We start from the raw sequence: 24,961 nt of genomic DNA on the forward strand, positions 1-24,961 counted from the left end.
AAGCCAGGAAAAAACCAACTTTTTGTTGCCATTAATAATAAAGGCTGAAGTAAGTATTTCCAGGAGAGAAGGGAAGAATTGGAGCATGTATTCAGTTGACTTCTCTTTTTAAAACCCAGTGCTTCAAACCACTATTTCCTGCATTTCTCCAAAATGATGATCCTGTGCAGTTAGAAGTAACTGGTAACATTGCATGCTCACTCTGCTTTCCTCAAACTGATGCTTGTCAGTCACTATGCGGTCTGGAATTATAAACTTACAGATATTATTTTCATCCAAATCTCATTTGTCAAGTCAACTGTAACTCCTGACACCTCTGCACTGAAGTTGACAGTATATGCATAGCACTGGCAGTAAGCATCAGAGTAACATTTTCTTTATAAAACCCCTGGTTGTACAACTTTCTAATGCAGATGCTGCTTTAGATTTTCTTGAGCCATAGTAAGCCTGTGTATTTAAACTCATCATAGTTGAATGCAATCTCCATTTTTTAACTTCCTTGAAATTTGAGTTTTCAGTAATTCAAGATGGATTTTTTTTTTCTTTTTCTTGCTTTCTTATGAGATAAAAAAAGACACAGAAGCAAGCTACTTTGTGTGTCTAACATCTGGTATTGGGGCAAGAACAGGCACATATGCTGCCAAACGGATGGTAAACAGCATGAAAAACCCCTTATATTTCTGCTATTGTTTTTATCTACAGAAAGCCTGAAAACAATTATTAAACATGTCTTCTTTTTAATTAAAAGTCACAGAATTTAGTGCAACTTGAATAAATTTATTCAAGCAACTTGTCACAAGAAATTAACTCCTATCATGGATAATTCTGACTCACATTCTTCCTCAGCTGCTTTTATAGAAAGTTTAAATTGTTCTTGTCTGACCCTTTATATACCCCTTTCATATTTCTACATGCAAAATAAATAAGGGCATATCCCCAAGATGCATGTATGATTTTGCTTTAAAGTCTCCATGTCTTGCAAAACATAAAAGTAACCCAAAGATTTGAGATTACACTGCATATTAGCAAAAAAATTCTTCTCTGCTCAAGATGGAACCTATCCCCCCTCACCACCCTGAATAGTCACATCTCTCCAAAAGAGTCTGAGATTTGAAAGCTACTTTTCTGTAATCTTCTGCAATCACAGGCATTCACATTAATAAAGTATTAAATTCTCTAAATTATCATAAGAAGCAATTTTAAACACACTTCATTAGTAACATCACATTTTGTCTAACCATGAATTCATACAAAGACTTGTTTAACTGAGTTAAAGTGATCTTACTCTGCAATCCTAATGCAGAGACACTCCTTTTATAAATATACTGCATCATTAGAACAGTGGAAACTTTTTTTACCCAACCCTTACCTCTCAGTGTTGATCTGCAATAGACATTGTCTAATACAATGTAGCACAATCCCTACTCAAACTGTGCATGCAGCACCACACTTCAAACTATAGTACCTTTTCTTACAACTACCACCGCACACTTCCACAAACTTTCTCTAATCCATCTATTTTTTAAATGTAAATAGTTATTACTCCTGCCTCCAAATCACTCAGTAGGTTTCCTTTATTTACACATTAAACTCTTACCATAATGTTGTCATTGAAATTAAATTGAGAAATTCTATTTAAAAAAACGTAGAGATTTTATGGTTTATGTTGAAGTCAGACACAATTAGATAAAATTTTCATAAACAGATCTTCCATAACAGTATGTTTAATGAACTATAGGAATACCTCAATATTTTTACTGGCAACATTCTTCACAACAGCAGGAAACAGCTCAGAAGCATTTTTTCCCTTCGCAATCATCTAAAAAAGAAAAAAAAAAAGGAGAAACAAATCCTAGTAATGTAATAATATAATTTATTGGACTGGTGGTTTGTTGTTGGTTTTTTGTTTTAAGAAGATAAGCATTTATTCCAGATCTATATTTCAAACGTGATTTCCATGAAGTTGAGGATAAAGTCTGATTATTTTTTTTGTTAACTATTAGACTTTACAGGATACTATTCATACAACAAAAGCCCTGAATGCCAGCTGGTTACAAGTTTGGGGATGGAATCAATGAACTAGACTTTACCATATCAGACTGCAAATAATTTTTAATGCTTTAAAAATTATTTAAAACAAAGATCTTGCTAATCTGAAAAGCTTTACAGAATTGCCTTTTGGGAGCTGCTATCCACAAAAACAAACCACAACCCAACAACAACAACAACTGCAGAAGTTATACAAGTTTAAAACCTGTTCCTTTTCTCTGAAACAATCTTCGTGGACAACAGAACCAAAGAGGGAAAAATAAAAGAGACACCACGCTTTAAACACAAAGCAAGGTTGTTTTCCATAGCAAGTTAAACACAAAGGCCTTAAAGTGTTTATACAGAACAAAAAAAGCTGACAAGGTAAAAGCAAGATCAGTCAACCCACTATGATTTTTCTTTGTAAAAAAGGAAGAAGTTTTCATATTTGATATCAGAGAAATCTGAAACTAGGGCATGCAGTAAACAATACAATTGTCTCAGTAAAGGGCACAAACAACAAAACCCCAGTTTAGCTTCAGCCCCTATATGAACAGCTTAAGGAGGGAGTTATTTATAAGAAACCAAATACATTAGAAGGAATAAAATATTTCAGTATACACTACAGCTGCACAACTCTCTTATTTCTTAGATCTAATTCCAGCAGAATGTCTGCCAGTACTTCATGTCCAAGTTGCAAACCCTGGAATTTCATCAGCTTTTTATAACAAGTTACAGTGCTTCTGAATACAGACTCAGAGCACTTCCAGCTATGGTCAAGGGCAGGATCCAGTCAGCCAAACAGCAAGCTGATCAGAAAGAATAAGAGCTCGCTAAGACAAACAAATATGCAGGGATCCAAGACAGGAACATGAGTTTTGCAACTGCAGTTACTGCTGTTCATAGCCATCTCACAGTCCCACCATTACTCAACATGATACAGCTGGTTAAACTTCATATTCCTAACTCATAGGTCTGTCTGTGTATTTCATTGATAGAACACATTAAGGGCATAAAGAACTAGGATTGCCTGCAACAAAAGCAAGAAACACAAAACCAGGCAATACCTTAACATATATTTGGATAAGGTTAGAAGACAGACACTAGAAGAACAAAGAAGATAGTTGTAGTTCAAGTTATTACTGAGTGAGCCTTTCAAGAGAGTTCAAGATTAGCTGTCCAGCATGACATTTCAATTTAACCAACTTAACATCTTAAACTATTTCTTGCAGCTGTATTAAAGCACAAGTGACAAACTAAGGAGCAAGCACACCGTAGGGCTTTCAAGGGGTTTTAACTAAGAATCTAAATTGCACCACTTCTGTCAGGACTGGGGAGTCTTTGTAATAAATGCCAGATTCAGAATGACCAGAGTCAAGTAGACCTTAGTAGCAAGGTGCACTGCAGAGAAGTACCATAGAATAAAATATTATCAATCATCTCATCTTGGTGCAACAGAAGTTACGTTATTCAAAAACAGGGATGATCCTTAAACTTCCCTGACAGGCTTTAACAGTATGACTGTATGCATTACTTGCATTATTTAACTGCTCAACCATAATAGCTCCAGTGTACCATGTAAATATGTATTTAGGGTCTTTTAAAAGAGTGTATTTTGACTCATTAAGTCATAACGATTAGTGTAAATCCTCCTTTGCCCATGGATCATTAACCTGAAAGAACAAGACTAAAAGTCTATCATGTCATTTCTGCTGCTGTGCAAAGACATTCTCAAATTGTATTGTCTCATATACCTGGAGTTCCTACACAGACACTTTCATTCTAGAGTAAGTGCTATGTAATGTCAAGGTGTATCAAACTTTTTTTTTTTCATGACACACATGTACGGACATGGATGAAATTCTCTGTGGGAAATTAGGCATGTGAATTTTTTTCCTAAATTTATGCTCTAAAGTCATCAGGAGCAAAACTCCACTCAGATTTTTTTCCCCTCCAGATGAGAAGTTCAGACAGGTTTCAAGACCTGGTAACAAGAATATCTTGGTTGTTGTAATATGAGTGTATGCTTTAAAAGAAATATCAGCTATGGTGTTTTCATGCATATAGTAGAACATGCACAAAATACACTTCAAATTTATTTCTTCTGTATACACTTCAAATTTATTTCTAAACCAGCAGTGTTGCTCCCAACCTTGCAAAGATTGCAATTATTTCATGGCATGAATGCAATGAAGAAACATAAAAAAATAGCATACTGACTAGAAAAAAAAAAGTCATTGATCATTACAGTGATCACTACACAGGCTGCAGGTAGACTTAAGACACCTTCATGCAAGAGGGGGAGTGGAAAGAGCAAAACTACACTACTCCTGTACTTGAAATTACATTGTTAAACGTCATTTTCTGCGAGACCGATTTGTTATTATTTGAAATAAATATCCTTCTCCCTGGGAAAGAGTTCACAAACCACCTTAAAGGAGGAGCAGCAGCAAAAGGAGCCGTAAGTAGTGTTCCTGGTATTTTTCCATCACATCTACATGGACAAATGAAGCTTCAGCCTCTCGAAGTCTACTAAAAGAGTAAGAAAATTCTTAGTATGCACAGCTTTTTCCCCTACCTAAAACTAGTGAAAATGAGCATTCCAGTGAGACACGTTAAACAATACTCTGACAACAGACTTCCTTCTTCCTCTAATAACAAGGCTAGAGGAAGCCTTTCATCTCTGGAAAACACATCTCATCCCCAAGAACTCTCTTAATGTAAGCACACAACTGATAACACACAAGCATCTTTGTGCCCAGCAAGAACATTATCACCACTGCTACAAGTCCTTACACTATTTGTGCAAGGTCCCAGTCCTGACCTGTAAAGCTCATTGTTTCAGTCTTATGTGAACCAGAGGTTGGTACCAGGTGTCTGTGACGAAACACAGTTAAAACACAGAATAACAGCAAATACCTTGAAAATATGGAAGAGACTGAAAACAGAGGATCCAGTAATTCACATAACTCACTTGGAGTTGAGTAATGGTCAACCTTATGAGATAGAAGGCTGTTTCTGCTTTAAGAAGAGCAGCAGCAGCTGAGCAAGGAAAAAATATCCAAGAAACAGAAGGTGCCTACTGCCATCTGGGAAAGTAGTGCTCTTCTAGCATTGTGCAGTGCTTAGAACAGGGACAGAAACAAAGGACTGAGAACATATAAAAGGTCAAAAATCTGGAATTGGGAAATGGGGGAGCATAAGAACGTCCTCCGTTCTGCCTTCCCTTGCTAAAGAGCTCTTGAGCCTGATCATGTCAGCCTAAGACCATCAAGAACCACTGCTATCAGTGCTAACTACATGTCTCCAGCTTCATGGCATCATATACTTCTAGAAAATTAAAGAAATAGTTGTCAAGAACTGCTTAGAATATGTAGCAGCAGGTATTTATAATGAGTGCATTTGCTCATTGCACGCTCATTTATAATGAGACCATTGCTTGTAGGAAAAAAATTACAAGAAAAAAAAAAATCAATCTAGTAAAGCCTTGGTTTAAAATTTAAAGCTGACTCAATTTAATAGTTTTTACTTTCCCCCATATACATACACACACATATATTCAGTTGCAACAGTTTCCAAATACAGATAAAGATCTGGCTACCTTTTTGAAAAAGAAAACCAAGCGAGCAACAGGCAACTCTCCCTAACCCTCCTGCCCACGGTAACAGTCAGAAGAAAGATCTTTTCTGAGGGAAGCATAAGAACATGTTACCATAGCTTAAAACCATGGCATTTCTAAAGGCCACGATTTCTTGCAACAGCACCCCCAATGTGCCAGACTCAGTATGCCAGGGTCAAACCCTGAGGAATCCAGGAATCCAACATCATCTTGGAGAAGATGAACCAAGAAATTTTTCCTCAAAAAAAAAAAAAAAAAAAAAGGTATGAAATAGTAATTGATAGGTTACCCAGATCTAAAAGGTAATTGATGTCTCTGACAGGACCAGAATCAAAGGCAAAACCAAAAGACAACCAGCGTGAGTAAAATCTTCATTACTAGAGGAAAACAAAGGGAGAAATCGCTAATTCTAGAGCCAGAGGAAAAAACATGATTGCATGATACAACCTGTACCTCCTCGCTTCAGTACATATTTGGATAGGATTAACCCATGCAAAAAACCAAGCAAAACAAAAAAGCATATCCAGAGGAGACTGAAGGAACAATGAGAGAAAGCAAGTGCAGAAGACTCAAGAAAGAAGTCACGTGGACACTGAACAGCTTTCCACAGCCCATTCTTCCAATACTTTTAAGAAAAAATAAAGAGACTTTATCAACTTCATGATGTTTAGTTTATAGTGTTTAAAACTACAATGTTGTTAAACATTAATCACCTCTATGGGTACTCAGTTCACCTGAAATACTTACTCAAACATACAGGCAACACACACAATCAAAAAAAAATAATCCTTATGTAATCTAAAAAAGTAAAAATAGTAAATGCAATTTGTCATTTTACTCCTGCAAAGTTCTGCACTTTCCTGTCCGATGAATTAAGACAGCAATTGAAGCTTCTCTAAAGGAACCACTTCCTATTTAAGATCTCACTCTCTCTGATCTTCCTACTAAAAATAGTTATTTAGAAGCATATTGGCACTGTTACATAAATATTTTAGAAGTATATGAGGGGCATATATTTTGATATAGCAATTTCTACACAAAATTCCAAATTAAGGATTTCAGAGTAGCTTTTAAACACCATTTAGAGATTCAAATGCTGACTTTTTGTAATGCAAAACCAGTATTCATATCCAAGAAATAAAAATAATAAGATACCTTAACAAATAAAAATAGTAATTAAAAAAAATCACATACCCCAACAATCCTTTTCATAGCATCCAGCTTTGCAGAATCTTTACTGCTTTCCAACATTTGTTTTAGGTCTTCATTTCTATGGTAGAAACACAGTAAAACATCAATAGAAAAAGTAAAAAAATAAAACCAGAATACTACATTTATATTCTTCTACCAATTCAGCAACTTAAGGTGAAGCACTGCTCCTCCTTGTCCATTTGTAAATTGTATTTGTTAACATGCCGGCATAGTATAATGAAGCGTGTAGTAAAAGAATCTATCAGATTCCAACAATAATGCAAACCCATGCAACTTTAATCTGCTGTTAGCTGAACCTTGGCTGGAAGGTTGAAGTCTTGAGACAAGAGAAGAACTCAATTTGAATCAACTCCTCATTCGCTCCTCCCTTTTCCCCCAATGAGGGCCAGATGTAATAGCCTGAGGTTGACATGGTTGTGTTAAAATATGGTATCACCTTACGTAAATCACCAAAAAGCCCAATAGCAGACCTGAGCAGGGTTTGAATTTCAAGAAGAATCAAGTATATAACCCTATGTTTTCATCTGCCTTTCTGGACTGTAAATTGCTATCCCTTGTCCTGGGCAATAAAAGCCTCAAATCTGTTGCACATCTATTCTACATGCCATACAATTTAGATAGCCTGAACAGCTGATGTAAAATTCTCACATGAAAATATTAAGTTGATAGGGATGTTCTCTTGCAGACACAGCTTCTCATTGGTCATCACTAATAAGAAACCTCACCCTGCTTGGCTTTTTAGTGTCTAAGTGCATTTATGGACTCTGAAAGTTTACAAAAAAAGATTCTTTGAAGAAATAGCCTTTTGTAATGCCTAGATTGCTTGAGTACTAAAAAATACGAAGCAAACAATGAATCAAGAGGAGACACCTGCAATATTCCAAAGAACTCCAAAAATTTTCCAAGTTTACAAACCCTTTGAGCTTTCACATAGTGAAGGACAACACCGAAATCCAGAAAGGATTTCAAAAGTGAAGGCAAACCCCAGCTATCACAGAATAGTTTGGGTCGGAAGGGACTTTAAAGACCATCTAGTTCTAATCCCCCTGTCATGGGTAGGGACACCCTCCACTAGACCAGGTTACCCAAAGCCCCATCCAACCTGGCCTGGAACACTTCCAGGGAGGGGGCATCCACAACCCCTCTGGGCAACCTGTTCCAGTGCCTCATCACCCTCATGGTGAAGAACTTTTTCCTAATGTCTAATCCAAATCTACCTCTCCTTCCGCTTAAGGCCATTATCCCTTGTCCTATGATTACAAGCCATTGTAAACCATCCCTCTCCAGCCTTCTGATATATTCTGATTTATCACTGCATTTCAGATGGGGAGGAAAGAGGTTTAAGCCAAAGACAGAATTCATTACAATGAGACAAAATGTTGTCATCCACTACTTTATAAACCTTTAAACAGCATTTTTGCTACTTGCAATGGGTAGAGTCACTCTAATAAAGAAGATTTTCCTCATATTTTCAGATCCAGTACTACATTTATTCTGTGCCCCTCCATAAGAAATCCACATTGCCCACACACTTCAGTATACAAAATTAAGAACCATAACCAGATGGGGAAAAAACCTAAACCACATTTTTCCTAATAAGCCAGAAGAAAGACATGCAGAATTCAGGACACAGATATGTACATGCAACTTCCAGTTGGAGTCTAACTGCTTTTTCAAAACCCAATGTTTCATGAAATACTGGCGCAACCTAATACAGGTAGCCTATTGTAAACATTGGCTTCACTTGACAGCTTAATGTTTAAGTATTATCTTTAAAAGAAAAAAGCAGAAGCATTTGATTTCCTCACCTGCTTTAGCACTGTTTCCCAAATATCATTGGGAACTCCTTATTTTGTCTGCATCACACTCAAAGGTTTTTACTGTTTTCAGTCACTCCTGGATGTGTTCAAAGAACTACATGGTCAGTCTTCTACTGCTGTGTTTATTCAGTTGTTTGCATCAGTCCTTTAAATTATACTTCCCATTCAACTTCATTCTGTAGTTCTGCATACTGTTGAGATCAGTTTAATATCTCTATAGTTGGCTGACTTCTCCATGGGAAGTGGTGACATCCTTTCTTCTTGTAATACTACCCAAGTTGACAGATTTGTTGAAAATAATTAATGTTGTGATTTCCTATTGCGTTCCTCCCAGCTCCCTGGGTTAAAGGCACACCTCCCTCCACATTAAGCTCTGATTTCTGTTCTAGCATGCTTATGTTCACCTCTATATCCTCACACTTCTTTTAGCCACTCCATATTTTTTCCTCAACTCTATCTCCTTTATTTTGAGATCAGAAATCAAGTATTTGTTGGTTTAGGGTTGTACCTAAAATACCTTTAATAATTTGCTTTAACCTTTTAATCTCTCTGTGTAGTTTCACCTTTCATTTTTAGAAAGGCTAGCTTGATCTAGCTTTTGGAAGCTCTCTTTATTCCCACCACTCTTAGCCACAGAGATAGCTTATTTTGCTGACCATTCCCGTCCACTCATTCCTCATAGGACAGCGAGTAAGTCTCAGTTCTTTTAGGCCAGCTCGAAGCACCTTGCCTGAGAGTTTGCTCCAGTGGCATACAGAAATTTCAGAGACTTGTAATTCCTTCTGCTTAAGTTTTAATCCTTACCTTTTAAGCTTAGCTTGTGAAAGAATCTATACAAGAGTTATCAAAGTTACAGAGCAGAAGACTGGACTTGATTTAGAAAGCTGCTTCTACTCCCATGCTCCTGCTTCCAGTTTTCTACTGCTATTCCACATAATCATGCAAAAATTGAGATAAAGATATCCATAAAAGCTAAAGCACAGGATAATATTACTAAATTGTGATCATGTAGGTCTCATATAATTGGTAGAAGGATGTTTCGGTTCCTTGGCACATCCAACAAAGCCACTACTTTTCATAAAAAGTAGTATCTGACTAAAGAATCAAAAAGTATTGCATGAATAAGCCTGTAGCAACTGCTTAAGACTAAAGTCTGGGAATACATTTACCTAATGAAATGATTAACAAAAAAGTTAACATGAAAAAATGTCAACAAAATTTGCAAGTGAGAAAGTAGAAAATGTGGAAATAATAATTTGAACTTGAAGATCAGGTAGTAAAAATGGAGAAAGTTACACAGTACAGGTTTCAAGTACATGCTGAAGACTACCTCCCAGAAGTTGGGAATGACAAAAAGCAGACAGTAATATGAATTACCATGTAACAAATACAAAGAAAAAAGGCAAAAGGTCAATTTAAGACATGAAGACAGAAGAAAGAAGTATTTAATGATGAAATGTACTTCCAACTACTTGTAGAAAATATTCTGTCATACATTTCAAATTAAAGCATTTTGAAATATTAACAGGGAAGGTACAAAACAGAGAAATTAAGAAATGAAGACCTGCTTACAGTCAGCCTTACTTTCCTAAGAAAAAAGCAGCAGAGAGGAAAAAAGAAAAACAGAAAAAACTCACAAGTTCTTGATGAACCCATTCGGAAATTAATTGCTGCATGAACTGATGTATTTTTTTTTAATCTTTTCTAACAAATTATCATCCAAGAATAGCAAGCATTAGATACTTACAGAGTAAAATATTGTTCCATATATTCATATGGATCAGCAGCAGCAAGCCTTTTTTCTTCTACAGTTAGATGTGGTTTCAGTGTAACCTCGAAGTTTTGCCCTTTAAGAGCAGACTTAATAGTGCAAGACACCTCAATCATTTTACCCAGCATTGTAGAATTTTGTTCCCTTCTTTTAAGTACAATATTAAAAAAAAAAAAAAAAAAAAAAAGATGACTGCATTCAGCTAAGCTTGCCTGCCAAGACTGAGGTCTACTCAAAAAGAAAATCTTACTGAGTAACAGGATACCCACTCCCTTGCTGTTTTAACTTCTAGAAACAAATATCCTATGCAGATTTCAAAGGTCATTTCCCTCCAAAAACAACTCTTATCAGCAGCCTCAGTGAACAATGAGAAAAGCAAATGCATTTCAGTGTTTCATAATATACTTTATTGTACAGTACAAAAGAGCATTAAGATGACAAAGGGATTAAGAAGATTTAAGGGAATTTCAATCCTTAAGTAAAATCCCTCGAAACAGAAAGCATAACTGCAAGCCTCACACTGCTGGTCATGTTTCTATACTCATTAGTTATTCTGAAGTGGCAGTTCTTCAGTACACAATGTTAGACAAATAATTTCTTTATCACATTTCTTTATCACTTATGTCCACCTGCCAGGAGCTCAGAAAAATGCAAGCAAGCCTCCAGCTGCATCAATACCTTTGTCACTCCCTGCTAAAACTTTGAGAGAAATTCTAGCCTTAGTTAGCTACGTATTACAGATAACTGAAATATAAGCTTTATTACATTGGCAGCAAAACCAGGTTTAAGGAAGTGTAATCTCATAGTTTATGAATAATATGGATCTATATGAAGCAGGACAGTAATAGTGCCAGGAACAGTAGGTGCAAAAAACTTTTGTATAAGCGTTTTGGGTTTGCATTTCCAGATTTTTTTTTTTGGGGGGGGGGGGGGGGGGGGGGGGGGCACTGCAGGGGTGGCTTCTGTAGGAAGCTGCCAGAAGCTTCCCTCACATTCAACAGACAAGGGGAGAACCAAAATGGACCCACCACTGGGCTAGGCTGAGCCTAACAGCCACAGTTATAGTGTCTCTGGGGTAACATAATGAAGAAGGGCAAAAAAAAGGAGCAGCAGTTTTTTGCAGCCAGAGAGAGGAGTGAAAAGATGTGAGAAACAACTCTGCAGACACCCAGGTCAGTGAAGAAGAAGGGGCAGGAGGTGCTCCAGGCACTGGAGCAGAGATTCCCCTGCAGCCCCTGGGGAAGACCATGGTGAGGCAGGCTGTCCCCCTGCAGCCCATGGAGGTGCACGGTGGAGCAGATATCCCCTACAGCCCCTGGAGGACCCCATGCCAGAGCAGGTGGATGTGCAAAGGAGGCTGTGACCTCATGGGAAGCCCACGCTAGAGCAGGTTTGCTGGCAGGAGTTGTGACCCCGTGGGGGGACCTACGCTGGAGCAGTCTGTTCCTGAGGGTCTGCACCCTGTGGAAGGGACCCACGCTGGAGCAGTTGGTGAAGAACTGCAGCCCCTGGGAAGGACTCACGTTGGAGAAGTTGCTGGAGGACTGTCTCCCGTGGGAGGGACCCCACGCTGGAGCAGGGGCAGAGTGTGAGGAGTCATCCCCCTGAGGAGGAAGGAGCAGCAGAGACACCGTGTGATGAACTGACCACAACCCCCATTCCCTGTCCCCCTGTGGTGCTGGGGGGGAGGAGGGAGAGAAATGGGGAGTGAAGTTGAGCCTGGGAAGAAGGGGGGAGAGGGGGGGGAGGTTTTAAGGTTTGGTTTTATTTCTCATTACTCTTTTTTGCTTGGTAATAAATTAGATGAATTTTTTTTTTAAGTTGAGTATGTTTTGCCCATGACAGTAACTGGTGAGTGATCTCTCCCTGCCCTTATCTTGACCCAGGAGCCTTTCATTGTACTTTCTCTCCCCTGTCCAGCTGAGGAGGGCAGTGACAGAGCGGCTTTGGTGGGCACCTGGCCTCCAGCCAGGGTCAAGCCACCACAAAGACTAAATATATTGTCTCTGAGACCATTTTCCCTAACAGTAAGAAGATATGAAATGACTTTCTGAGAGGAGACAAGAAAAAACATATAGACTCCCACATGCCCACTGCCATATCTGAGAATGCAATGAGATTTCCTTGAGTTCCCAAGTTGTAGTCTGGTGTCTTAACCGCTACATAACACAGCCCCAGTGCCCTAAAAAGTTGCCAGTTTGGAGATGGACTGTTCATCAGGAAGTGTAGTGATACAACAAGGGGCAATGGGTTTAAAGTGAAAGAGGGTCGATTTAGATTAGGTATCAGGAAGAAATTCTTCCCTGTGAGGGTGATGAGGCACTGGAACAGGTTGCCCAGAGAGGCTGTGGATGCCCCCTCCCTGGAAGTGTTCCAGGCCAGGTTGGATGGGGCTTTGGGCAACCTGGTCTAGTGGAGGGTGTTCCTGCTGTGGTGGGGGGGGGTGGAACTAGATGATCTTTGAGGTCCCTTCCAACCCAAACCATTCTATGATTCTATGAATTTGAAGCCTAAGAGAATGTAAATTAGAAATGAAAATTCACGGCCTAACTTTCTCTCATAACAAGCATGACACATGACAAATCTGTGATGATACAACATGATGCACATCACGAAACACATCCAGAATAATACATTCTCTTTAAATCACTAGTCGAATGTTAAGCAGAAGCTCATTTCTAACTTTCTTTCACGCTTTCATACTTTATAATTGTAGCCTTTAAGATAGATACTACTTTTGTCTTTCTACCTCAAAGCACTGCTTTCTTCATATGCCTTTGCACCATTTCTGGGTACAACAGGGGTATGGATATGATAGGACCTCTGATAGGCCTACCAGTTAGCATTAACTTTACAGATGTTACTGTAAGAAAGTAAACAAAAAAACACCAGTTACATTTTTCTAGTTTTCATTCTCTTTCATGCTCCCTCTAATCCCCTGCCATTAAAATGAAAAAAAAAACCAAACCCAAAAAACAAAAAACCAAACACCCCCAAAAAAACCACCACCAACAAAACCCACCTTACAAAAACCCCACCCGAACATTCCCAAACAAGAGCAAAACCTCCCAACAAACTAGAGCTTGACAGTCAGAAAGGACCCTGACCATTACTGTTCATGCTGATCACAGCAAACAGCAACTACAGAACAACTCTGAATATGCCATGCTCTTGTCAATGCACACTTGGTCACTAAAACTGGCATCTTGCTCAGATTTCAGATTCTGTTGAGCAACATTACCCGCTTCTACAGAAAACAAAAGAGTGTAGGCGTAACTGAACATCACTGAGGTTTAAACCAGCAGTAATAAAACTGGGCCTCTGGGTTACTTCGTCCTCTCACAGGAAGTATTACAAATCTTTAATCACACTAAAATACTAATTCGTAATCTCTGGCAAATAATTTGCCACTGCACCTACATATTCTGAACAAGTCTTAAGAGAACACTTACTCCACTCTGATAAGATAAACAGCTGTTATATCTCCTGTTCTTTTTAGCAACACCGTAAGATGAAACCCATAAATTGTCAGAATTTGCTACAGTTGTAATGTACCCAGTGAAGGAAAGAAGTTACCCAATAATCATAAGGCTTTCTCTGTAAAAAGAAGTTTCCTAAGTATCAAAACTGGAACTGAAGCCCAGCTGGCAATGCAACAATAATTCTTTAGCTACAAAATCTTTGCTCCTGGGAGTTTATCAGCCCGTAGTTTTACAAAATAAGAATTTAATTATGATTCCCAATGCCATTGGTATGCCCCAAAAGCTGGGAACAGTTTTAATCACCTCTAAGAAACAGCAAGGAATTTTAAACAAATAAACTCATGGTGAGACAGAGGCTCTTCATATACAAGGACAGAACTATGTTCCTGCAAGGTATAAGAAATGGCAAATCCACCACAAGGATGGAGGAAGCAAGCTTCACCAGTTCTGATATTATGGAACCACCTGTTATCGAACAAGAATAAAAGTTACAAAAGTACAATTCAACAGACTTTTAATAATTCATTTTTTGGTTTAAGTTCTCCATCCACTGCTATTATCAGTCACACGATATCAACTGCATTGTTCTTATGTTCAGAGAATCATAGAATGGTTTGGGTTGGAAGGGACCTTAAAGATCATCTAGTTCCAACCCCCCCTGCCATGAGCAGGGACACCCTCCACTTGACCAGGTTGCCAAAAGCATCATCCAACCTGGTCTTAAACACTTCCAGGGATGGGGCCTCCACAACCTCTCTGGGCAACCTGTTCCAGTGCCTCACCACGCTCACAGGGAAGAATTTCTTTCTAACAGCTAATCTAAATCGACCCTCCTTCAGCTTAAACCCATTACCCCTTGTCCTGTCACTGCACTCCCTCATAAACAGTCCCTCACCAGCCTTCCTGTAGGCCCCTTCAGGTACTGGTAAGCTGCAATTAGATCTCCCCAGAGCCTTCTTTTTTCCAGGCTGAACAGCCCCAAGTCTCTCAGCCTGTCCTCATAGGAGAGGTGCTCCAGCCCTCCCATCAGCTTCGTGGCCCTCTTCTGGACTCCCTCCAACAGCTCCATGTCCCTCCTGTCCTGGGGCCCCCCGAGCTGGACGCAGTACTCCAGGTGGAGTCTCACAAGAGTGGAGTAGAGGGGCAGGATCACCTCCCTCGACCTGCTGGTCACACTTCTTTTGATGCAGCCCAGGACACGGTTGGCTTTCTGGGCTGTGAGCACACACTCCCTGCTCATGTTGAGCTTCTCATCAATCAATACCCCCAAGTCCTTCTCCTCAGGGCTGCTCTAAAGACATTCTCCGCCCAGCCTATAGTCATGCTTGGGATTGTGCCAACCCACATGCAGGACCTTGCACTTGGCCTTGTGGAACTTTCTGTGGTTCACACAGGCCCACCTCTCCAGCCTGTCAAGGTCCCTCTGGATGGCATCCCTTCCCTCCAGTGTGTCAGCCACACCACACAGCTTGGTGTCATTGGCAAACTTGCTGAGGGTGCACTCGATCCTACTGTCCATGTCGCCGACAAAGAAGTCAAGCAGTGCCAGTCCCAGTACCGACTCCTGAGGAGCACCACTCGTCACTGTTCTCCACTTGGACATTGAGCTGTTGACCACAACTCTTTGAGTGCGACCATCCAGCCAATTCCTTATCCACCGAGTGGTCCATCCATCAAATCCATGTCTCTCCAATTGAAAGACAAGGATGTCATGTGGGACAGTGTCAAATGCCTTGCACAAGTCCAGGTGGATGACATCAGTTGCCCTTCCCTTATACACTGACACTGTACCCCCATAATAGAAGGCCACCAAATCTGTCAGGCACAATTTGCCCTTAGTGAAGCCGTGTTGGCTGTCACCAGTCACCTCCTTGTCTTCCATGTGCCTGAGCATAGTCTCCAGGAGGGTCTGCTCCATGATCTTGCCAGGCACGGAGGTGAGACTGACCGGCCTGTAGTTCCCTGGGTCTTCCTTTTTTCCCTTCTTAAAAATGGGGGTTATGTTTCCCCTCTTCCAGTCAGCGGGAACTTCACCTGACTGCCAGGACTTCTCAAATATGATGGTGAGTGGCCTGGCCACTTCATCTGCCAGTTCCCTCAAGACCCGCGGACGCGTCTCACCAGGCCCCCCAGACTTATGCACCTTCAGGTTCCTTAGATATTCTTGAACCTGATCTTCTCCTACAGTGGGCGGTTCTGCATTCTCCCAGTCCCTGCCTTTGCCTTCTGTGACCTGGGCAGCGTGGCTCAAGCATTTGCCAGTGAAGACTGAGGCAAAGAAGTCGTTGAGTACCTCAGCCTTCTCCATATCCTGGGTAACCTGGGTAACCAGGTCGCCCGTTTCATTCTGGAGGGGACCCGCATTTGCCCTCGTCCTCCTTTTCTCACTAGCATACCTATAGAAGCTTTTCTTGTTGTCCTTGACATCCCTGGCCAGACTAATTTCTATCAGGGCTTTGGCTTTCCTAACCTGATCCCTGGCTGCTCACACAGTTTCTCTGTATTCCTCCCAGGCTACCTGCCCTTGCTTCCACCCTCTGTAGGCTTCCTTTTTTTGTTTGACTTTGCCCAGGAGCTCCTTGTTCATCCACGGGGGCCTCTTGGTGGTTTTGCTTGACTTCCCCTTTGCTGGGATGCATCGTTCCTGAGCTTGGAGGAGGTGACCGTTGAATATTAGCCAGCTGTCTTGGGCCCCTCTTCCCTCCAGAGCTTTGTCGCATGGTACTCTACCAAGCAGATCCCTGAAGAGGCCAAAGTCTGCTCTCCTGAAGTCCAGGGTAGTGAGCTTGCTGCGCACCCTCCTCGTTGCCCTGAGGATCCCAAATTCCACCATTTCATGGTCTTGCAGCCAAGGCTGCCCTTGAGCTTCACATCCCCTGCCAGGCCCTCCTTATTGGTGAGAATAAGGTCCAGCATGGCACATGCTCCAACCATGTTCCAAGCCTTTAGGAGACTTCAATCTGGATGACATACTTTTAACCACAGCACAGTAAGATTTATTTTTTTGCCTGCAGCATAGCAAAATATTCCAACATGAAGTTCGAAATACTGTGCATGTTACCGGGTTTGAAGCAGAAAATCCACAATGACACAGCAGCTTACCCTTTGGTTTTGGCACTTGAGCAGTAATCAAGCCCTATGGAAGGTCCCATGTCCCCCACAAAATTAAAAAATAAAAAATAATTTAAAAAAAAATAAGCTTTTCACATTGTACTGGCACTGCAAAATTGTTAAAATAAATTGGCCTATTCTAGCTCAGGCTATGGTGTAAACTCCAAACAAGTTTGAATTTAACACTTAAAAGGAACTCTGTTACATTTATGTTGATTTCAGAGCCACGTAACATGGAAACTAAAATGGCAGTGAATACATGCTGCAATTTGAGTTTGTTTTGCAGTTGATTTGGGGTCTTCCTCTAGCAGGAAATTAAGAAATCTGAGTTTCAGTGTTTCATTCTATGCCACAAACTGTTTGAATGACCTCTTGTGGTGCTATTCAGTATTGCCATTCTTTTCCACTATAACACTATTTATATTTATTGCCAATTCACAACACCAACATAGAATTCAGAACTTATTATTATTATTACAAGGGAGACTCCAATCATTTGGCTTTGAGTGTAGCTGTACTGTGGTTTAAAGAGAAAATGAGATAAGAAACAATCTATTTCCATTTCAGCCATCCCTAATTTTTCAATCTGAAAAACAAAGATACCACCCAAAACCCCAAACTTGGTAAGTTTTAAAGGATAGACAGCAGAGGTGTGAGGAAAACCAGGATAAATCCAGTATCCTGTAAGGCTTAGAGCCATTGAGATGGACAAGATGGGTTATAGTCCAACCGGCAACATAATTTAACTCATTTGATGATTGCTTTGCCACTTGGTGTCTCAAGGCGCTTTCCATCTGGATGGTTTACGTACAGTCTCATCCTTCTCAGGGAGGAAACATACAGAAAAGTGTGAAGTTAAAACTCAATAAAGCATCTTCCCAGTTCCCTGTTATAAAACTATAGCACCTGAACAATGCTTGAGCAATTCAGTGCAAGTACATACCTGTAAGTTGCTGCTACCACCACCATCAATGCAGATGTGTAAACAACCTACAGTTCAAAAGCACAAACCAGTTGGCAGCTAGTTTGACAAAGCAGTTTGAAACCCTTTCTGGAGAGGACTGTGATTTACTCTAAGATTATCCGTTGTCAGTCAAGTATAGACACTACTTCACCCAGCAGCAGGAAAGCTTGTCTGAAAGGATGAAAAATACCAATCTTACAACCTCAATGCATATGACCTCTTCTGATAGTGCCCACACCTTTGATGAGAAGCTTCTGCAAGAGAAAAATCTTCCTTGGTGTCAGACATCAGTTTCCTGAAGGCTGAGATGGTGGTGCCACTTCAGTGGTTGTGTCAATTTACAGCCTGTCTTGAGGCCAGTGATCAGAATTTGCAGACATTTGTAGATAACTTTGCAGCATTTGAGAGTTGTGAAGGGATTACAGGAGAGTGAGAAGCAGTAAACATTTCCAGCTTCCCTGAAAATGTTGCAAATAGGCTTCACCTAAAGACACCACCGCAAAGGTGGTGCTGTCACTGCCAGAATCCACAACAGTGTTAGTATATTTACAGATATGCCCGCATTTCAGAAACGCTGTTAAAAGAGCTTTAAAATGCTATTTATCTTCTAGCAAGATCTCTACATGCCAAAAGAATTCTGGTTTTCTCAAAGTAAGAAAACTACCGCAGGGTGGCATAGACAGGAAAAGTCTTCAGAAAAGCAGAACTAAGAAAACCTAGAATTTCTTGCAAGTGTCAGCCTTATGTTATAATAGTCTCGCAGAAATGTATTTTTAATGCCATTCAGAATGCAGATCATAGCAAGCTTCTAAAGCAAATATATGACAGCATAATAAATATGCAGAAATCACAGTGAAAACCTTAAACTATAAAACTTGCCTTTCTGAGGAAATAAAAAAGCCTCAAAAATTGTTTTAATGACTACATTACAGAGAATCGCAGCAAATCAACAGCTCATTGCTTGCATCCTCGTATGTGCCAAGTGCATGGCAATAAGAATATATTCACTGTGTGTCACTTGCCATCAGATCTGACTGATTTCAGCTAGAGAAGTGCTCTGCCCATGTTCATACACTGCATTTAGTTCCTATCATGGTACTGACGACAGGGTTCAGATTTTATCTTGTAGAGTCATCAGTTCATCCAAACCATTCATCCTTGCTGGCTTGTACATCCTACCGAAATTGGCATATCACCATATTAGTGGGCATAGTGCCATTATAACAGATGGGGAAAGAAAGCAGACATGCCAAAGCGCTAGTGGATGCATCAAGTTTGAATATGATGGCTGGAGTCTCCTCCAAGAATTTCATAAATGGCAGTCTATGCACAAGCTTTCCACGACTGGTTGAACAGGATATGCCAAGGCAAAACTAGATCAATTTAAGACTCCAAGAGCATCTCTGGCAGCTGTTGAAAGTAAGTTTTTAGCTCTGATGAATTTGGAAAATTATTGTGCACAGAGAATTGGGGAATGAGTATCTTAATGAAATCACCACCTTACATCAGCTCTCTGCAAAACAGGCTTGCAAATCTCAGCAAAAAAAATGGGTTTGCAGCCTTGCCGAGTGTTCTGATGAATAGCTCAACAGAATGCATAAGCCAGATCTGCAGGAAGAAAGTCTAATAAATTACAAATGTATTTTGCTTGGCAGGAATACAGTTTAAAGATGCAAATCAGTAAAGTTGAAAATGCGTGTTATAAATTTTGCCATCTTCTTCAATACTGTACTTATCAATTGATATCTACTGACATTACTCATGTGGTTCATCTTTTAAGTTTTTACGTTTGGTTTACATACAGCAATAGCTAGTTTTATTGCTGAAACCAAACATTATTTTAATATTACATGCAGGCAAATTTTGTTTAAAATGCACTTAATATAGATGAAAATCGTCTGTCCACCTGCAATTAACTGAAGGCAGTAATAGCTGCACCCTAATGTAAGCAATTAACATGGATTCTGTGTTACTAATTATCTCTCCAAGTTTTCTTACAAGTTGGAAGGTGGTTAGATTTTTCATCCCTCTACACAGAGCAATAATACATAGTGTAACTATAAAAATGTCCTATTAGCTTAGGTGATGTGCATCAAACGGTATCTCTCTACACTATACAGATCATTTTGACAGTCCTCCAAGAAAGCAGTGTTTATTTCATGGATTGCATCAGTCTAGACCATGGAGAAATAGCTGAGGTCTACAGGCTCTGGATTCAGCTTGTCTGTAAGATGTACATAACCCCTTGGCTCTTTGTGATTTTCTGCTGAAAACTCCTGTTACGGGCACAGACTTGTCTGTAGACCATTTCCATTATTCTGGTGGCCCACAACCTGACCCTTTTTCTTCTTTTTCAAACATGTGGGGCATGCAAATGATGTACATCTAGAGCACCTAGAGTGACCTATGTCTGGAACATAACCAGTTCACAGACAAGTGTCAGACTACCTACCTGGACACACAAATAAATTCCTAAAATGTAACTATACAAGTTGTATAAAGGAATACCATCCATGTCTGCTCACATGACAAGCATGGAAGAGGGGAAGCAGAGGAACAGGCATCTCCAGCCGTGCAATGTGGCCCATTCCACACAAAAAGGTTTAAACTCACTCATGTCAGGTAGATAAGATCTTTCATTTATTCAGTAATTGAGACAGTTAACAGAACGAACACAAAGTTTCCATCCTCTGAACACCAGATGGACCATGGACCTATTTGCCTTTATCTAACTAACCAAAAGGCTTTTTAAAAACTAATACATACCAAATAGGCAAGTTATATTTGCCTCTTTAGTCAGAATTCAATACTCACAGAAAAAGCTAGCCCCAATCTCATATATTTGTGGTGAAATCCCTTATTCATGAAGAGTTTCAGTTTAGTCAAAAATGGTAAGAAAATAGTTTCTTATGTACATGTTGTACTTAATTTATATAATAGTTTAGAAAAAACTACTCCCTTCCTCATTTCTTTCATCCTGAACATTTACATAGTTACCTGACAGCAGTAGATCAAAGCTGTATTTTTACAATTCTTTTTTCACCCACTGCAGTGGATACATACAATATATTAACTAATGAGAAATATACTATTTGTACATGGTACATGCAACCTATTGCACTTTGTTTATGTTAAGATATATAGTTATTTCAGTGATTATTTCATCTTCATTGATCTTCTAACAGTTACTTTCCACTTAGGTTTAAGATGTCACCACAAAAGAAGTTTTGAGGCATGTGTCTCAATCAAATCACAACACTAACATGTCAAGAAAATACCATGCTCGTTAACTGAAGATTCTATTTGTAATTGAAAGTTAATGAATAAATCATGGAATTGCTAAAGGTAAAAAAAAAGCAGCTTATCAGGAGAATAAGACGCATGGGCTTTTGACACTGAGGGATGCTCAGAACTTATAGATGATAAGTACTTCAGCTGAGTATTTCTATTGAAATGCTACAACCAAAACAGTTAGGACAAATAATTTGTATCAAGTCAACTTTAGACTTCAGATTTAAGTTTACTGATACTCATTTGTGCCTCTGTGTGCAGCTTGTCATAGGCCATTCTATATAATAAATGCTGCAAGACTGAAGACAGTTTATCCTAATAAATAATTTATTTCAGAAGCATTTTGGCTTACTTCCTCTTCATGGCAATCAGGAGAAGACAGGCAATATAAAGAAAAGAGACTGGGATTTTTTTAAAAAATTGTTTACTGTAGTATCTTGGTATTAGTACTTTAACTACATGATATTGTTCAGGTTAATTAGCAACAGGCAAGTGCAGGCCTCTGGTCCAACAGTTACTGCAACAATATTCTGGGTCATATATTGTATATCTGTGCCTCTGCTGAGAAGCAACACTTCTTGTATCATCAGTCAATCTAAGAATCCCCCTTCCTCAGCAACAAAAAAAGTTTGCCAAGCACTGAAACATCACAATGATATGGGACATAAGCATATCAAAGGTCACATTCAACAGTGTTAAATGAAAATCAAGAGACATTGGCAAACCAACTCTGAAAAGCCATAACAGTAATTTCATTTTCACCAGTGGAATACTCCACTATCCCCACACTTTAATATGCAAGATGCAGAGACACATCTTGCACCTCTGCGTATGCTCAGGAGGGAGGGATCATGTCTGCCTAGTTAACACCAAACCAAACCACTGAAAGATATGGTGTCCTCCATCTGGGCTACAGTCTCTGTTCTAAGAAAGCTTCCATTTCAGCTCTAAGGAAAGGAAATTTTGTTTGTTTCTCAATAAGGAGTTTTTGGGCTGTTACCAGTGTGGACTATATGACATATATGCTTGATACATGACTACTGCATTTTCCAAACAGACTTCAATGCAATCTGTTTTTCTAACAATAACCCTCACTTGCAGTCACTTTTTCACACCACAGAAATCTCATAATCTTCACTGCACAGTGCACGTTCCTCAACTATCCAATCCATACTCAGAGTTTGTCCATGATTCAAATCTGTGGGTAACTTCCTATTTCAACAAGAACTTTTTTGTCAGGTACAAAAGACCACAGAGATCAATGCCTGCTTTCCTCTCAAGCCATTCTTTTAGAGGATGGATCTGCTCTCCCCTCCTGTAAGTGTAAGAGCAAGCCTGGAGGAGCAATTAATAAGGCATGCATACTTATCACAAGCTATTCTGGTTCTTCTGTACTGAAAGACAATCATATACATACACATGTACAAAACATCTCAGGGCCCCAGAGCTGTATTTCCGCCTGACCATTGGGCAGCCTCAGGTAGAATTAGTCACTTCAACTTCTGTAGCTGATAAAGTATAGCTCCCTATGTTTTATCTGGAAAACAGTCTGAAGTCTAGGATTAAATGACTTATATAGAGAATTATGGCCATGACCAATGATCAGGGTACCCCCTTCTGTGGAAAAAAGAAACAGCAAAACAATGGTTAAGAAATAAAGTGCAAAGTTGTTTCTATGGAAGGGGACAGGAAAAGATTCAAATAACACAAATCAGCTGCAACACACAAGTCAGCAGTGGGGCATCCATGCTAGAGCAGTGAAAGTTTTAACTGCAACAGAATGAAAAAGCAAAGTATTTAGTTGAATAGCAGCAGAAGAGAAATGTGACTTGTCTGGCAAAGTGAGGAGGCCTATCAGTTGCTGTCTCACAGAGCTAAACAGCTCCACGTTGTTGTGATTTACTTTGGTGCAGCAAAAAAATAAACACATCAGTTGAGGCATGGATGTTCTCTTTGTGCAGAGCAATCAAACTGAAGAAGTGATCGATTTTCTAATGTACAGGAGACCTTAGTTTATGGTGCTTTTTATTGGTTGCTCTCAGAATAGATTTCCAATTTGTTGTAGGATACAATTCCAGCTTAACAAACCTCTTGATCCTTCCATTCAGACCCATTTTTTTCCTCTCCAGTTCACTTTTCCTTTAAGGAGCTGAAGGCTTTCTGTACCAGTGCACTTTGGCTGGTTCAGTTTTGGTTTTTTTTTGTTTTTTCCTCCTTCATTTCCTCATTTTGACTTCTGACCACAACACAACGCTCTTAAGATCCAGTTCAAGCCAGCTACCTCGACGTTATCAACTACACTTCCAACTACAACTCTCACAAATACTTCTAAGCACGTTTTTTTTTCCCCTAAATACATTTGAAGGCAAAACTAAACTCACGTCTGTGTGGTTAGCTATCAAAACAAAGGGAAAATGATAAGCAGTTTTTCAAACAAACCAACAGAAAAACTTCACAGGTTAGCCATTCCACTACGAACACTTTAAGGGTAAGCAAGCGAGCTCCTCCACGGAGTCACGAGGGGATAAAAGCGGTCACCCGAGGCACCGCTTCCCCAGCACGGGCCCTGGAGCTGCCCCTGGTCGGGAGAAGCCCTGAGGCCGCAGTCCTTCCCCGGCCGCCCAGCCCCCGCGCCTGAGGGCAGGGTCCCGTCAGCCCAGCACCGCCCTGACACCCACGGAATCGGTCTCCGCTCACCCGCCCAACAGCCCTGAGCGGGCCCCGGCCGGACGCCGAGGGACGGTTTCCGCCCCCCCCCCGCCCGGCTCGGCTCAACCCGCCCCGCCCCCCCCCTTACTTCTTGGTGTCGCTGCTGAAGAGCCCGAAGGCCGCGGGAGCCGAAGGGGTGGTGGTGGTGGGCACCACCTCCTGGACCAGCTCGGGTGCCGCATCTCCCCCCTGCTCGCTGTAGGTGGACCCGTTACCGGACATGGTGCCGCTGCTCCCCGCACGCTCAGCCAAACTTACCGGCGCGGCACACCCTAATCCACCCCCCGGAAGCGGCAGGCACGCGCCAGCACGGCGGGGCGGGCAAGTCACGTCACGTGGCGGGAGGCGGGGCCAAGCGGACGTGGCGGAACTCGTCCTGCCCCTACGTGTTACGGCAGCAGGGGCAGGCGGTGAGGCGAGAGGGGCGCGAGGAGCTGGCGGGGCCGCCCGTGGGTGCTGACCGCCCCCCCCGCTGCTCTCCCGGCGAGGCCCAGACCGGTGTCGCGGTGCAGCAGGCTTTGCCGTTCGGCCCCGGAGCGAGGGGAGCCGCGGCGCCCGCAAAACGCAGGCCGTTGCGTACCCGCTGCCGTGGGCCAGCTGCTGTTCCCAGCCTCGTCTCTTACCAGCCCCGTCCTCCCTCCCTTCCGGCGGACCCGCAGGCCCCGGGCTGGCTCGGCCTCCCTCCGAGGGAGCTCCGAGAGAAGCTGTGGCTCCGTGCCCCCTGTCCGTGCCCAGCGGCAGCGGCCAGGCCGCGACAGGAGCGCCCGGGTTTGGCTTGCCCTGAGACAGGGATGCCCAGGCAGCTTGGGAAGCAAGCTTTGCCTCCCAGCCCTGCGCTGTGCCTTGGGCACGGCCGTTTGAAATACAAAGTATGGGCCATGGCATTAGCTTGTTTGTTGCTTCTAGGAGTCCATATTACAAATTGTTTCCCAATCAGTGTCGGTACCTCACACT

The 24,961-nt window shown here is 41.1% G+C and overlaps 1 protein-coding gene across 2 annotated transcripts in view; it reads right to left on the minus strand.

The window, feature by feature from the left end:
• Positions 1-24,339, minus strand: part of AP3B1 (adaptor related protein complex 3 subunit beta 1) — a 171,415-nt gene extending 147,076 nt beyond the window's left edge. Inside the window, exons 1-3 of one of the 2 annotated variants that reach the window (XM_075740554.1) lie at positions 24,096-24,339; positions 6,842-6,917; positions 1,745-1,819 (exon numbers count right to left, since the gene is read on the minus strand). In XM_075740554.1, coding sequence (XP_075596669.1) covers positions 1,745-1,819; positions 6,842-6,917; positions 24,096-24,229 — 285 coding nt within the window. In that variant the 5' untranslated portion in view covers positions 24,230-24,339. Of the gene's footprint in view, positions 1-1,744; positions 1,820-6,841; positions 6,918-10,426; positions 10,577-24,095 lie in introns of those variants that run through there. The other variant, XM_075740553.1, reaches the window with a different exon arrangement.
• Between the last annotated feature and the right edge of the window lie 622 nt (positions 24,340-24,961).

Source organism: Balearica regulorum, chromosome Z (assembly GCF_011004875.1).
Source record: "Balearica regulorum gibbericeps isolate bBalReg1 chromosome Z, bBalReg1.pri, whole genome shotgun sequence".
Taxonomy (NCBI): domain Eukaryota; kingdom Metazoa; phylum Chordata; class Aves; order Gruiformes; family Gruidae; genus Balearica; species Balearica regulorum.